The 17085-nt window shown below is 38.5% G+C and overlaps 1 protein-coding gene across 4 annotated transcripts in view; it reads left to right on the forward strand.

The window, feature by feature from the left end:
* The window catches only part of LOC136857819 (uncharacterized), a 132085-nt gene that overhangs the window by 61820 nt on the left and 53180 nt on the right, over nt 1-17085 (forward strand). For all 4 annotated transcript variants that reach the window (XM_067136768.2, XM_067136771.2, XM_067136770.2 and 1 more), the window contains exon 3: nt 4873-5017. In XM_067136768.2, coding sequence (XP_066992869.1) covers nt 4873-5017 — 145 coding nt within the window. The remainder of the gene's footprint in view (nt 1-4872; nt 5018-17085) is intronic.

Here is a 17085-nt window from a genome sequence, read left to right on the forward strand (position 1 = left end):
TGGCATACAGGGATGCTGTAGTAGAAAAAGCAAGGGAATACCTAGGAACAACTGTGTGTAAAGATGGTAAAAAGCGAACATCTTTGTGGAATGATGAAGCGAGAGCAGCTTGTAAACATAAAAAGAAGGCTTATCAGAAATGGCTCCAAATAAGGGCCGAGGTAGACAGGGATTTCTACGTAGATGAGGGAAACAGAGCGAAACAAATAGTTGTTGAATCCAAAAAAGAAGTTGTTGGAAGTTTTTGGTAATAACCTGGAAAGGCTAGGCCTAACAGCAGGGAAATCTTTCTGGACAGTAATAAAGAATCTTAGGAAGGGAGGGAAAAAGGAAATTAACAGTGTTTTGAGTAATTCGGGTGAACTCATAATAGATCCCAGGGAATCACTGGAGAGGTGGAGGAATATTTTGAACATCTTCTCAACGTAAAAGGAAATCTTCCTGGTGGTGTTGCGAACAGGCAAGCTCCAGGGGAGAAAGAAAGTGATGTTGGTGAAATTACGCTTGAGGAAGTGGAAAGGATAGTAAATAAACTCCATTGTCATAAAGCAGCAGGAATAGATTAAATTAGACCTGAAATGGTGAAGTATAGTGGGAAGGCAGGGATGAAATGGCTTCATTGATTAGTAAGATTAGCATGGAGTGTTGGTAAGGTACCTTCAGATTGGACAAAAGCAGTAATTGCAGCTATCTATAAGCAAGGGAACAGGAAGGATTGCAACAACTATCGAGATATCTCATTGATTAGTATACCAGACAAAGTATTCACTGGCATCTTGGAAGTGAGGGTGCGATCAGTAGTTGAGAGGAAGTTGGATGAAAACCAGTGTTGTTTCAGACCACAGAGGGGCTGTCAGGATCAGATTTTCAGTATGCGCCAGGTAAGTGAAAAATTCTACGAGAGGAATAAGCAGTTCTGTTTATGCTTTATAGGCCAACAGCCGTAGCCGTGTTGAAACACCGGATCCCATGAGAGCTCCGAAGTTAAGCAACATTGGGCGTGGTCAGGAGTTGGATGGGTTGCCACACGCTGTTGGTTGGGGGTAAGGGAATGTAGGAGCGGAAAGGAACTGGCAACCCTACCGCACGTAAACTCCGGCTCAGGAACACCTCTGCGGAAGTTTGGACCTGCCTTTGGGCAGAATAACCCTTACCTTACCTTTATGTTTCATAGATCTAGAGAAAGCATATGACAGGGTACCGAGGGAAAAGATGTTTGCCGTACTGGGGGACTATAGAATTAAAGGTAGATTATTAAAATCAATCAAAGCCATTTATGTTGACAATTGGGGTTCAGTGAGAATTGATGGTAGAATGAGTTCTTGGTTCAGGGTACTTACAGGGGTTAGAGAAGGCTGTAATCTTTCATCTTTGCTGTTCGTAGTTTACATGGATCATCTGCTGAAATGTATAAAATGGCAGGGAGGGATTCAGTTAGTTGTAAATGTAGTAAGCCGTCTGGCCTATGCTGACGACTTGGTCTTAATGGCAGATTGTGCCGAAAGCCTGCAGTCTAATATCCTGGAACTTGAAAATAGGTGCAATGAGTATGATATGAAAATTACCCTTTCGAAGACTAAATTGATGTCTGTAGGTAAGAAATTCAACAGACTTGAATGTCAGATTGGTGTTACAAAGCTAAAACAGGTCGATAATTTCAAGTATTTAGGCTGTGTTTTCTTCCAGGATGGTAATATAGTAAGTGAGATTGGATCATGGTGTAGTTAAGCTAATGCAGTGAGCTCGCAGTTGCGATCAACAGTATTCTGTAAGAAGGAAGTCAACTCCCAGCCGAAACTATCTTTACATCAGTCCGTTTTCAGACGAACTTTGCTTTAGGGAGCAAAAACTGGGTGGTCTGAGGATATCTTATTCATAAGTTAGAAGTAACAGACATGAATGTAGCGAGAATGATTGCTGGTACAAACAGGTGGGAACATTGGCAGGAGGGTACTCGGAATGAGGAGATAAAGGCTAATTTAGGAATGAACTCGATGGATGAAGCTGTATGCACAAATCAGCTTCGGTGGTAGTGCCATGTTATTTAATGAATATAATGATTACTGTGTATATCAAAGGAATTCGTTCGCAATGCTTTTAAGCGTGAAACTGTAGTTAGTACATTAAAAATGTGAAAGCCTCCATGGCTCAGGCGGCAGCGCGTCGGCCTCTCACCGCTGGGTTCCGTGGTTCAAATCCCGGTCACTCCATGTGAGATTTGTGCTGGACAAAGCGGAGGCGGGACAGGTTATTCTCCGGGTACTCCAATTTTCTCTGTCATCTTTCATTCAAGCAACACTCTCCAATATCATTTCATCTCTCAGTCATTAATCACTGCCCCAGAGGAATGCGACAGGCTTCGGTAGCTGGCTCAATTCCTATCCTCGCCACAAGATGGGGCTTCTTTCATTCCATCCCTGACATGGTCAATGACTGGAAAACAGATTGTAGGTTTCCACGTTTAAAATGTAATTCAGTCAATTATTTGTTTAAAGATGTTAACCGTTAAAAGACTGTATGAAATTCTAACATGCATACATTAATGTATTAATTATTTTAAATGCACGCGAGGTACAATCTGTGAGCTGTGCTGTTTTATACTGCTGGAGTACAACTTTGAATCGCGCGCCGGTTCATTTGGTAACCATGGCGAGTGTGACGAGGCAATGATGTCACTTCCGCTTTAGTATGTTCAAAAGGTGGTCCAATCAGCTTGTCATATTCATACCTTGGTCTACCCCTACCATTCTTACCGCCTACACTTCCCTCAGAAACCAGCTGCACAAGTCCTGGGTGTCTTAAGATGTGTCCTATCATTCTATCTCTTCTTCTGGTCAAATTTAAGCCAAATCAATCTCCTCTCACAAATTCGATTCAATATCTCTTCATTCGTAATTCGATCTATCCATCTCACCTTCATCATTGTTCTGTAACACCACATTTCAAAAGCTTCTGTTCTCCTTGTGAGCTAGTTATCATCCATGTTTCACTTCCATACAATGCCACACTCCAGACGAAAGTCTTCAAACACATCTTTCTAATTCCTACATCAATGTTCAAGGTGAGCAAGTTTCTTTTCTTAAGAAATGCCTCGTTTGCTTGTGCTAATCTGCATTTTATGTCCTTGTTACTTCTACCATCATTAGTTATCTTACTATCCAAGTAACAATATTCATCTACTTCCTTTAAGACCTCGTGTCGTAATCTAATATTTCCTGCATCACCTGACTTGGTTTCGACTTAACTCCATTACTTTTGTTTTGACCGGGCGAGTTGGCCGTGCGCGTAGAGGCGTGCGGCTGTGAGCTTGCATCCGGGAGATAGTAGGTTCGAATCCCACTATCGGCAGCCCTGAAAATGGTTTTCCGTGGTTTCCCATTTTCACACCAGGCAAATGCTGGGGCTGTACCTTAATTAAGGCCACGGCCGCTTCCTTCCAACTCCTAGGCCTTTCCTCTCCCATCGTCGCCATAAGACCTATCTGTGTCGGTGCGACGTAAAGCCCATAGCAAAAAAAAAAAAAAAAAAAAAAACCAACAACTTTTGTTTTGCATTTATTTTCATCTGTACTCCTTACCCAAGACTTCGTCCATACCATTCAGCAATTTCTCCAGATCTTCTGCAGTCTCAGATAAAATAACAATATCATCAGCAAATCTCAGGGTTTTGATTTCCTCTCCTTGGATTGTGATTCCCTTCCCATATTCCTCTTTGATTTCATTTACTGCCTGTTCTATATAAATATTGAAAAGGAGGGGGAACAAACTGCAACTTTGCCTCTCTCTTTTCTGGATTGCTGCCTCTTTTACAAAGCCCTTGATTCTTATCACTGCAGACTGATTTTTATGCAGATTGTAGATCATTCTTCGTTCTCGGTACCTGATCCTGATCACCTACAGAATCTCAGATAGCTTGGTCCAATCAACATCAGTATATTAACCATTTGGATATAATTTATAGTTGCAAAGTTATGAAGAGGGATGATCATGACAGTCAGATGACACTAAGAAAGTTTCCAATGTCAGCTCACATTCGAGTGACTGGCTTACTTAAATTATGGTAACTGGCCCATATAATAATAACTGCAGTATATGAAATTGTTCAAGATCCAGTTCCTAGAAATTGTTAGTGTTTTTGTATTGACTGGATGTGATATTTGGTGAAATCTCAATTTTATGTAAGCATATGTGACTGTTGCACTCATGTATGAAGATTCACTTAAGTTAGCAAGACAGAAGAGCTATCATTTTGATCCCTCAATGAGTGTTAAAACTGGCAAGCAGAAATGAGCACATCAGAGGGCTGAGAAATTGGGATTGGTGAGGAGAGAGGTTATCTATTTGAAGACACCAGTGTATGAAGATGTGGAGATTGTCCTTTTGTGTTTTCATATTTGTTCTTGTCTCCTTCTTATATTGCTCCCTCTTGTGATGTGACCTGTTATTGTGTTTATCCTATTGTGTGTTCCTATTCATGTTCCTATCTTTCTAGATATGATTTCATGTGTAGCCTTAAATATGAGGTAGTTTAACAAGATGCCTTCCTCACATAGAAGGCATTAAAACTACCCACTTGCTGTAGTTCCTATTTTAGTTCTATGGAGTATGTGAGTAACTGATCAAATGAATGACAGAAGAATATGCGTCAGTGAGCTCTTGATGTTCATTTGATACTCACAGCACTGCTGAATCAGAGTATTTTAAATGATGTTGCTTCCTTAATAGTCATTGTTGTTGCTTACCATGCAGTGTACTATTTCTCAGGGATTCAACTCTTAGTAAATTGTGATCCAGGATTGCAATATTGTAATGGTTAAGAAAAAGTTTCATCATGTGGTTAAATGTTATGCTATGCTATGTGGTTGTCTTTCAGGGCCCCACCAGAAAAATGATCAAAAAACCTCTGGTTGCTGCAGTGAGTGGATATGCTGTGGCTGGGGGATTTGAACTGGCTCTCATGTGTGATCTGAGGGTTGTAGAAGAAACAGCAGTGATGGGAGTATTTTCTCGAAGATTTGGCAAGTTATATTTATTAATTTTTCTATGAGAGTTATTTTATTTTTCTGAATTAGGAAATTGACTTTAAATTTGACACAGTGAAAGAATTGGGAATAGTGTTTGATAATCTATGTGTGAAAATTAATAACCAAGAGGTTATAAATAAACTTTCTTACAAACTGCATATATTTCAGGACTGTTGGTTTTTAACATGAATGTTGTATGAGGCTGGTACAAGAAAATGTATCGTAATATTTTCATTTCATATTGAAGATAAAAGAACATTACCTCGTAAAAGTAATTGGGCACCCAATGACAGCAGGTTGTTTGATTCGTGTGGTCTTTCTGTTAACGCAATTTGTGTGGCCTTTCCGTGACTTTGTGAGCAAGACGTTGAGTTGAAAAAGTTTTGGCATGTGGTATAAGCTGTCAGACTTAATAAAGGTACAATTTTGGGGTGCCTCCTCCATGGGATGTCCAGCAATACAATAGTCATGAAGGTAAAGAGACCCTAATCAACTGTGGCATTTGTCCTGCTTAAGTAAAAGGTGTATGGACATTGCGACAATAGCAAAAATTCTAACCAGTGGAGATGATAAAATCCTGAGATGTGAAATTGTCGAACAGGGCACAGCCAATGGCCATCATCAGAGGATTTCAGGCAGCAGCAAGGTGCAATATGATGGTATTCTTACTTTAATGTGATGGGGTAAATACGGTACATAATAGGAATGAAAAATACCGTGCATCAGCTTGCAATATATAATACTGTAGTTACTTCAATAATTTGAATTCAGTTAGAGGCCCAGTATGTGTATACAATCTGATAAGAAATCATACCTTATAAAAGATGCTGGAAGTGTCGTCCTTCCTGGGTTATACAGGTATTATATCTGGTAACCGCATTCTAGCTGAAGCGAGTGAGTTCTGCCACTGTAATGTTTCTGATTGCATTTGTAATGTTTTCTTTCAGTTCCTCCAGTGTGTGAGGATTTGTTCGATACACTTTTTCTTTCAGTTTACCCCACAAGTAAAAATCACACACAGTATTTGGGAGATAGTGGGTTCAAACCCCACTGTCGGCAGCCCTGAAGATGGTTTTCAGTGGTTTCCCATTTTCACACCAGGCAAATGCTGGGGCTGTGCCTTAATTAAGGCCACGGACGCTTCCTTCCCATTCTTAGGCCTTTCCTGGCCCATCGTCGCCATAAGACCTATCTGTTGATAGATGTTGATTCCCATAGGGAATCTGAAATAATTGTTCCGAATGAGTAAATTTATAATACCAATATAAATGGTCCGTTATTGGACATTATAAATTTTCCAGCTAACTCATTCCTGGTTGCCAGCGTTTCGCCCTCGTGTGCTAGGCTGGGCTCATCAGTTGGTACCTAGCACACCTACCAAGACGCTGGATAGTGCATACCGTGGAGGCCACTGCGTAGGCTAATTGTAGCCACCGGCAGTGCCAGTGCACTATGAGAGACTTTGTCTCATTATCAAAAATTGATGCCTGCTTGGCCATCAGATGATAGATGTTGATTCTCATAGGGAATCTGAAATAATTGTTCCGAATGAGTAAATTTATAATACCAATATAAATGGTCCGTTATTGGATATTATAAATTTTCCAGCTAACTCATTCCTATCTGTGTCGGTGCAACGTAAAGCAAATAGCAAAAAAGAAAAAAAAATCACACACTGTTAGATCTGGAGAACAAGGGGGAAATAGAGCAGCACTGATCACTCTGTCTTGTAAGAAGGGAATCTTTTGCTGTATGAACAGAAATTCAAAACAAACATGGAAAGCTCAGGACTCCAGTGAGTGGAACTAAATAATAATACCAAATGTGAAAGAAAATCAATAAGATGCTGCATAAATCCATCAAATAACAACACTCATTTAAATTTATTCAATTATAATATTTTAATTAAAGATCAAGGAATCAACTGAAGTGTAATGATGGAAGGGAGGAATTTATACAATATAAAGAGTGCTCAATGAATGCTGTTTAAAGTTGATTACAAGCAAGTAGCAGTACAATATATAATTTTGTAGGTAGAGAAAACAAATACTAGATGGATGATGATGAAGTGGGTGAAATCGTCATTATCAATTTATAGAGAGCAAGAATTATAATCCTTAAATACACCAAGTAACAGGTCATTCAGACAGCATATGATGCCTTAAACAGTACATATGATTGACCAAAAATCTTAAGAAAGGAACCAATAACTAAGTCATTAAAGGATTGTTGAAGTATTTCATCCCATACAGCACTCAGATAAGAATACTAATAAATCTTGGAAATTATTCATAATTCTGCATAATAACATACGTAGGAAAGAGTATTCCTACTCAATAATTTCATCAAAATGAAATACTTAATACAGCAAAACACAAATTGAAAGGTAATAAGTCAGCAGCAAAGAAGGTGAGGGAAAAGATCATAAATAAAATAACCTATGAACAGCGTAAATAGCAGCAAGGCAAATACCAGAATAATGCTACAATTAATGACGCAGTACCATATTTGAATTACACACAAGTAAGGTAATTCAGAGAGCCACCTCTAAATAAAGATAATACAGGACACTGAAGCTTCACACTGATCAGCAGTGATAGGCAACGCTCTCTCCCTCGAGACTCTCGAGACTGACGTCACAGATCTCGAGTCCGATTCTTCTCTGGTGCGATCTGTGCAACGTCCCAGTAACTACGAGTGTAACTACAGTATGTCATCAGCAGTTCCCATATGGAAATGTGTGAGCCGATAGATTTTGTCAAAAGCCTAGGAAAGTACTGCATGTTGCAACTGTGAACCCCTTAATACCATTAACAAAAGTGAAAACAGTTCACAACTTATTTGAGGTTGATATTTTAACTGAATAACCCTGTATAATTTGTGAATAACTGTAGGTAGGATGTACACCTACCTGGATACTAGAGGCGTGCATTATTCAAACTTAGACGGGGCAAGATATGCTTGGCTGCATATGTAACCACCATTACATATGAGTGGAACTTGTAATATAAAATGCCCAAGTTTGCTCCAATTCTTTCGACAGGAGTGATGGCTAGGCAATGCTCTCAAGACTGATTCTCCTGTGGTGCAAGCTGTGTGATGTCCCGGTAAATACGAGTGTAAAGTTGATAGTATATCATCAGCAGTTCTCATATGGAAATGTGTTTGTCGATACATTGTGTCAAAAGCCTAGGAAAGCACTGTATGTTAAACTATGAACTCCTTAATACTGTCAACAAAAGTGAAAATAGAATGTCAGTATCTTAAATGGTTCATGAGTTATTTCAGGTGGACATCTTAACTGAATACCGCTTATAATTTGTCAATAACTGTAGATAGGATGTACACCTACCTGTATACTTTGCAATTATTGACAGGGTAGCTTATTGTGATGCAGACTGGGCCAGAGGTACTCTGTGACGATTCCTTCATTGATATTATGTGTTTTTAAGTGCCAGATCATCCAAGAAGTATTTCTGCCGATGTATTTGAACAAACAACACAGCAGGCTGTGCTATGTGGCATCTCCTCAAAATAACAGACATCCTCGACCTATGTTGCATTTCAGACATCATCTTAAAGTTGCCACGTACAATTAAGACACAATTTCACATTGCACTGTCGTGTACCAAAGTACCTAATTATGATGCAAATACTCTATAACTAGAGCCCTGTACGGATGTAGATATCCATGAAGTTAGTGTCTTGGCGAGTACAAACTGTATGGCAGTGCGGATAATTTTGCTGATAATTTCTAAATAATGATGTGTATTGATTTTCACTCAGGTATACTCTTATTTTTCCTGGTGATTAAGCAGTGGGGGGAATGGTGATATATAAAGAGCACTGAGACCATAAAGCCGTAAATCTGACCTGAGCCTACCTGGTTCCTGCCCGCATTTAATGGAAGGAAGGAACAAAGGTCAATACGTCGGTAGTTGGCGCAAGAGAAAATCCCTCATAAACCTGTGACTGTAGAAGTTCTGGTGCCAGGCTTCAAGCCTATTGTATTATGTTAATAGATCTATCTGTTTCAATACCTTGGGTGTAATATACTGCAGTTAAATATTTACAATATCCGCAGATAACAATTTGCGGATGTGGATGAAGGAAGTGTGGAGCGGATATTATTTTGTAAGGAATTATTTCCTTCGTCACCAAAATATTGGTAAACACAAGCAGTGATCCTGTGATATTGAATGTGGTGTCTGATAACGTTGTACACCTACCTTACATAAAATCAGCTTCATGGTCTGTATCACACTTAAACAGATTCACAACTAAGTATTTTTTTATTTTCCACCTTGTCGATACACTAAATTGCTTAAGGCAACTTATTTTTTAACCAAAAATAGTTGTGAATCTGTACACTTACCTGTCGAATGAATTGGAGCAAACTAAGGCATTTTAGATTACACGTTCTACTCATGTGTAATGGTGGCTGCATATGCAGCAGGGTGCATCTTGCCCTGTCTCGAGTTTGAATAATATATGCCTCTAGTATCCAGGTAGGTGTACCTACTACAGTAACCATAAGTTTCTGAACTTAGCCTGCTCATTCGTGTACTTACCGCTACATACAATGCCAGAATGCATATCCTTTAAAATTGTTATACTGCATCAAAATAGACCTCTGTAGTAATGAAAGAAATGAACGCCCCAGTCGCTTGATGACACATATTTACAGAATGGAGATGGCCCATGGTTGGCTATTCGCATACTCGGCACAAACAATATTCAGCTCCATCTACCTGTAGGCCTACAATATGCTGCTCACCACGCGATGTGCGAACAATGCTCTTGAGACCTCTCAAAATTTCTCGCGAGTAATAGTGCCTGCACTAGTCTCGAGAAGTTGAGAAATCTCGAGACCTCGTCTCAGACTGTCCATCACTACTGATCAGGTTAGAATGTAGGAAAATGATTAGGATAAACCGAGAAAAGCTTGACCAAATGCTTAGGTATATTCTCTCTAAGTTATATTACCGCAGTTCATCAAAATAAGTCTAATTAGTTTTAGAATATCAATCAATTTCAGGGTTGAAGTATATTAAAATAGGCCTACCACAGTTTACAACATAAAAAATGAACACTTCAGGTACTTATTCTTGGAGATATCAGCTAACGTAGAAATGAGTGTACATGTTACCTCTTAGATGAGCAGAGAACTTAATATAATTAAATAAAACAAAAAATGAGTGGAGAAAACCTCAGACTGCTGATTAATCCCATGAATAGTAAAACTTTTTCTATCCAGGCTTGAAATTAACTGTAATCCTTACTCAACTTCTCATGATGCAATGGTCCTTAGACTGATATCTTAATATCTTGCTCCTTTAGAGAGCTAGCATGAACTGACTGTTGGGTGATTATTATATGCGCGCCAAAAATATATCACGTGACTCCCAGTCATGATACTTCCACGACTGGCGACAGTGTGTGCCACCTTACAGGAGAAGAATTACATTTCATCATGCAGGAGCGATCAGTGGGGAATGAAAGAAGTAATTTAAGATTTGCAAGGAGCGGAAATTACAAAATCACAAGAGAAGTTACAGAATGGTACAAAGTATAAGGTGAAACTTAGCTATTTAATATAGTGGCATGAATTTCAAATTGTGCTTTGAAGCAGCTAAATATTAATAAGTGGAGTGGGAGTGTAATGAGACTAAATATAGTTACATTACATATTGTATTAAAGTATGGTTTTGATGTGGTGGGAAGGTTTTATTGTACGTGTTTTTTAATCAATCAGTCAATACTGATCTGCATTTACGGCAGTCGTCCAGGTGGCAGATTCCCTATCTGTTGTTTTCCTAGCCTTTTCTTAAATTATTTCAAAGAGATTGGAAATTTGTTGAACATCTCCCTTGGTAAGTTATTCCAATCATTAACTCCCCTTCCTATAAATTAATATTTGCCCCAATTTGTCCTCTTGAATTCCAACCTTATCATCATATTGTGATCTTTCCTACTTTTAAAGATGCCACTCAAACTTATTCGTCTACTAGTGTCATTCCACGCCATCTTTCCGCTGACAGCTCGGAACATACCACTTAAAAATACATATTTCTTTATGTGTGGTATGTTACCTGTAATGTACGTGTAACATACCACTTAGTCGAGCAGCTCGTCTTCTTTCTCCCAATTCTTCCCAGCCCAAACTTTGCAACATTTTTGTAATGCTACTCTTTTGTCGGAAATCACCCAGAACAAATCGAGCTGCTTTTCTTTGGATTTCTTCCAGTTCTTGAGTCAGGTAATCCTGGTGAGGGTCCCATACGCTGGAACCATACTCTAGTTGGGATCTTACCAGAGACATATATGCCCTCTCCTTTACATCCTTACTACAACCCCTAAACACCCTCGTAACCATGTGCAGAGATCTGTACCCTTTATTTACAATATCATTTATGTGATTACCCCAATGAAGATCTTTCCTTATATTAACACCTAGATACTTACAGTGATCCCCAAAAGGAATTTTCACCCCGTCAACACAGTAATTAAAACTGAGAGGACTTTTCCTATTTTTGTAACTCACAACCTGACTTTTAACCCCGTTTATCAACATACCATTGCCTGCTGTCCATCTCACAACATTATCGAGGTCACGTTGCAGTTGCTCACAATCTTGTAACTCATTTATTACTCTATACAGAATAATATTATCTGCAAAAAACCTTACCTCTGATTCCACTTCTTTACTCATATCATCTATATATACAGTATAAAAGAACATGTCCTGACTGACCGACCGACCGACCGCCGAGCCAAAACTACTGGACATAAAGAAATAAAATTTTGAGGATACATTTATATTACAATGTAGGTGCTCGCTAAGAGAGGATTTTTGGTTATTCCATTGCTAAAATGGCGAAAAGGGGGGTGAATTTTTAAAATGAGTGTATCTATATCTCAAAATATTAAAAGTTTACAGATGTAAAAGTTGGTATTCAGAATCTCCTCTAAAAATAAAGAAACACGTATATTTTTGTTTTTGGAAAATCCCAATAGGAGTGAAAAGGTGTGAAAAAGTGGTTGAATGGCTTTAATGAGGATACTTATATCTCGGAAACTGAAGATATTACAGACCTCAAAATTGGTATTTGGGATCTACTTTAAAAATAAAGAAATATGTATTTTTCTGTTTTTGGAAAATCCAAATAATGGGGGGGGGGGTGAAAGGGGGGTGAATTTTTAAAATGAGCGTAACTATATCTCAAAACCATAAAAATATACAAATGTAAAAATTGGTATTTACAATCTCCTTTAGAAATAAAGAAACATGTATTCTTTGTTTTTGGAAATAGTGGGGGGGGGGGGGTGAAAAGGGGGGTGAATTTCTAAAATGAGTGTATCTATATCTCAAAACTTTAAAAGTTAACACATGTAAAAATTGATATTTAGAATCCCCTTTAAAAATAAAGAAACACAAATTTTTGTTTTCTGAAAAGCCCAATACGAGGGGTGAAAAAGGGTGAACAAGGGGTTGAATGCCTTTAATGAGGATACTTATATCTCAGAAACTGAAGATACTACAGACCTGAAAATTGGTATATGGGATCTCCTTTAAAAATAAAGAAACATGTTTTTGTTTTTGGAAAATCCGATTAATGGGGGTTAAACAGGAGTGACAAATTGGGGTGAATTTTTAGAAAGACTGTATTTACAGTATATCTCAGAAACGTAAAATGTTACAGACGTAAAAATTGGTATTTGGAATCTCCTTTAAACGTAAAGAAACAAAGGTGATTTGTTTTTGGAAAATCCACTTAAGGGGAACTAAACAGGCGATGAAATTTTAAAATAAGAATTTCTACAGTATATCTCAAAAACTTAACATGTTGCAGAAGTGAAAAATGGTATTTTTATCTCTATTAAAAATAAAGAAACGTGTATTTTTAGTTTTCAGAAAAACCAGTTGGGTGGGGGGTAAAAGTGACTGAAAAAGGGGTTGAATTCTTTCAATTAGGATACTGATATCTCAAAAACTGAAGATGTTACAGACGTGAAATTTGGTATTTGGAATCTGCTTTAAAGGTAAAGAAACACGTACTCTCGGAAAATCAAATGAAGGGGGGGGGGGGGGGTGAAAGAATTGAAAAATAAATTGCATGAGGATACTTGCATCTAATAAAAACTAAAGTTGTTATAGATGTAAAAATTGGTATTTGGATCTCCTTTGAAAACAAAGAAAAACGCATTATGGGGGAAATCACCTTGGGGGGTGGGAATGAATAGGAGTTGAATTCCATTTATGAGGACACATATCTCAAAAACTGAAGATGCTAGAGTCGTGATAATTGGTATTTAGAAGATGATTACTACAAAAGAAACAAGTATTTTTTGCCGGAAAATTCACTTAAAAAGGGGGGGGGGGGGGGGGGAATGTGGAAGGAAGTGAAAAAAGTGTATTATTTTTATGGGGATACTTATATCTCAAAACTGAAGTAACAGACGTGAACATTGGTATTTGGAATCTCCTTTAAACATAAGGAAACACGCCTTCTTTTTTTTGGGGGGGGGGTGAAACAACTTAACAGTGTTGGGGTGAAAAAGGAGTTGAGACCAATTGATTTTACTGTTCATAATGTACTTATTAGGAGCCTCCGTGAGTCGTGCGGCAGCGCGTCGGCCTCTCACCGCTGGGTTCCGTGGTTTAAATCCCAGTCACTCCATGTGAGATTTGTGCTGGACAAAGCGGAGGCGGGACAGGTTTTTCTCCAGGTACGCCGGTTTTCCCTGGCATATTTCATTCCAGCAACACTCTCCAATATAATTTCATTTCACCTGTCATTCATTAATTATTGCCCCAGAAGAGCGCGACAGGCTTCGGCAGCCGGCACAATTCCTATCCTCACCGCTAGATCGAGGCTTCATTCATTCCATTCCTGACCCGGTCGAATGACTGGAAACAGGCTGTGGATTTTCAATGTAATTATTCTGATAATAAACCGATCATTTTTAATCTTTCCTGGGTTCGTTTTCAAAAGCCATCTTTTCCTTTGAAGGATGTTCTAAGATTATAGTCGATTCTCCTGGCATATAAAATTTAAACACATTTGAAATAAACGATAGCAATGACAGTGGCAGCAGATGTAATTTACCGCCAAGTAGTGGTCTTGCATCTTGCTATGGGGTCCATAAAAATAATAATAATAATAATAATAATAATAATAATAATAATAATAATAATAATAATAATAATAATATTCAGGACCGTCGTCAAAATGTTCAGACCGCGTTGGAAACAGGTCCTGGCCGGGTAATGACTACGAATGCAGTCCGACCGCGGGTTCAGTACCACCAAGGCACCCAAGAAGACACCACGCCGGATCTCCTCAAGGATTTGATCATATTAAAAAAGCTTATAGGAAAAGATGCCATAGATTTAGAGACCCAACTGACTGGGTGGAATACCTGGACCTAGCCCGAGAAGTACAAAATCGATTGTTGGAAAGAAAGATTGAAAACTGGGAGGAACATTGCGTAATCTCTCAGAAAATGAGTCAGATCGCAAATTTTGGCGGGTGCTCTCAGAAAACGAGTCAAATCGTTAATTCCAGCGGATTATATATAAAACGTTAAGCATTGAATTATAAATTTCAGTATAATACCGTAGCAAAGCACGGGTATCTTGCTAGTTTATATATATAAGAAAACATAAAGGTCCAATAATCATGCCCTGAGGAATTTCCCTCTTAATTATCACAGGGTCTACTCTAATTCTCTGAGATGTATTTTCTAGAAATATAGCAGCCCATTCAGTCACTCTTTTGTCCAGTCCAATTGCACTCATTTTTGCCAGTAGTCTCCCATGATCCATCCCATCAAATGTTTTAGACAGGTCAATCGTAATACAGTCCTTTTGTCCTCCTGAATCCAAGATATCTGCTGGAATCCCACAAGTTGAGCTTCAGTGGAATAACCTTTCTTAAAACCAAACTGCCTTCTATCGAACCAGTTATTAATTTCACAAACATGTCTAATATAATCAGAAAGAATGCCTTCCCAAAGCTTACATGCAACGCATGTCAAACTTACTGGCCTGTAATTTTCAGCTTTATGTCTATCGCCCTTTCCTTTATACACAGGGGCTACTATAGCAACTCGCCATTCATTTGGTATAGCTCTTTCAACCAAACAATAATCAAATTACTTCAGATATGGTACTATATCCCAACCCATTGTCTTTAGTATATCCCCAGAAATCTTATCAATTCCAACCACTTTTCTAGTTTTCAACTTTTGTATCTTATTGTAAATGTCATTGTTATCATATGTAAATTTTAGTACTTCTTTAGCATTAGTCTCCTCCTCTATCTGGATATTATCCTTGTAACCAACAATCTTTACATACTGCTGACTGAATAGTTCTGCCTTTTGAAGTTCCATACACACTCCCCTTGTTCATTAATTATTCCTGGTATGTCCTTCTTGGAACCTGTTTCTGCTTTAAAATGCCTATACATCCCCTTCCATTTATCACTAAAATTTGTATGACTGCCAATTATGCTTGCCATCGTGTTATCCTTAGCTGCCTTCTTTGCTAGATTCAATTTTCTAAGAAGTTCCTTCGATTTCTCCTTACTTCCACAGCCATTTCGAACTTTATTTCTTTCCAATCTGGATCTCCTTCTTAGTCTCTTTATTTGTCTATTATAATAAGGTGGGTTTTTACCATTTCTTACCACCTTTAAAGGTACAAACCTGTTTTCACATTCCTCAACAATTGGTTTAAACTCATCCCAGAGGCTGTTTAAATTTTTATGTACCGTTTTCCACCGGTCATAGTTACTTTTTAGAAACTGCCTCATGCCTGCCTTATCAGCCATATGGTACTGCCTAATAGTCCTACTTTTAAGACCTTCCTTTCTATCACATTTATTTTTAACTACGACAAAAAAAGCTTCATGATTACTAATACCATGTATTACTTCGGTTTCTCTATAGAACTCATCTGGTTTTACCAACAACACATCCAGGATATTTTTCCCTCTAGTTGGTTCCATCACTTTCTGAATCAGCTGTCCTTCCCCCCATATCAACTTATTTGCCATTTGTTGGTCATACTTCCTGTCGTTCGCATTTCCTTCCCAATTGACATCTGGTAAATTCAGATCCCCCGCTACAATCACATTCCTTTCCATGTCGTTTCCCACATAGCTGATTATCTTATCAAATAATTCTGAATCCATGTCAGCGCTACCCTTTCCTGGTCTGTACACTCCAAAGACATCAAGTTGCCTATTATCTTTAGAAATGAGCCTTACACCTAGAATTTCATGTGTCTCATCTTTAACTTTTTCTTAGCTTACAAATTCTTCTTTCACCAGATAAATACTCCCCCTCCCACCATTCCTAGCCTATCTCTACGATACACTCTCCATTTCCGTGAGAAAATTTCTGCATCCATTATATCGTTTCTCAGCTATGATTCAACTCCTTTTACAATATCTGGTAAATATATATTTCTATTCAATTACTTAATTCTATTCCTTTCTTTACAGTACTTCTACAGTTCAACGGTAACATTTTTATGTCATCCCTACTTGACTTCCAGATCTCTGTACCCTTATCACCGCTCCCTAGACAACCCTGTTTCCTTGAATGTACCTCCCTATTACCCTTCCAAACAAATTTCCTAACTTATTCGTACCACTGCCGTTTAGGTGAAGGCCATCTGAGCTCAGATCCCTATCTCCTACCCACCCATTAGGATTTAGAAATTTCACTCCCAGTTTCCCACATACCTACTCCATAGTCTCATTTAAATCCCCAATCACCCTCCAGTCAGTATCCCTCCTACACAGAATTCCACTGCTTCCTTAAACTTCACCCGTGCTGCATTTACCAGATCCCACACATCCCCAACTATGTTGGTACTTATATCAGCTTGCCTTACGTTGTTGGTACCAACGTGAAACATTACCACCTTCTCCTTCTCCTTCCCCTTCTCCCTCTCTTCTACTTTCTTCAACATCTGCCTCAACCTAATTACTGGATAACACTCTACCTTGGTTCCCTTTCCTCCACACACTTTCCCCACATGTTTAACG

This window comes from Anabrus simplex, chromosome 1, assembly GCF_040414725.1.
Source record: "Anabrus simplex isolate iqAnaSimp1 chromosome 1, ASM4041472v1, whole genome shotgun sequence".
Taxonomy (NCBI): Eukaryota; Metazoa; Arthropoda; class Insecta; order Orthoptera; family Tettigoniidae; genus Anabrus; species Anabrus simplex.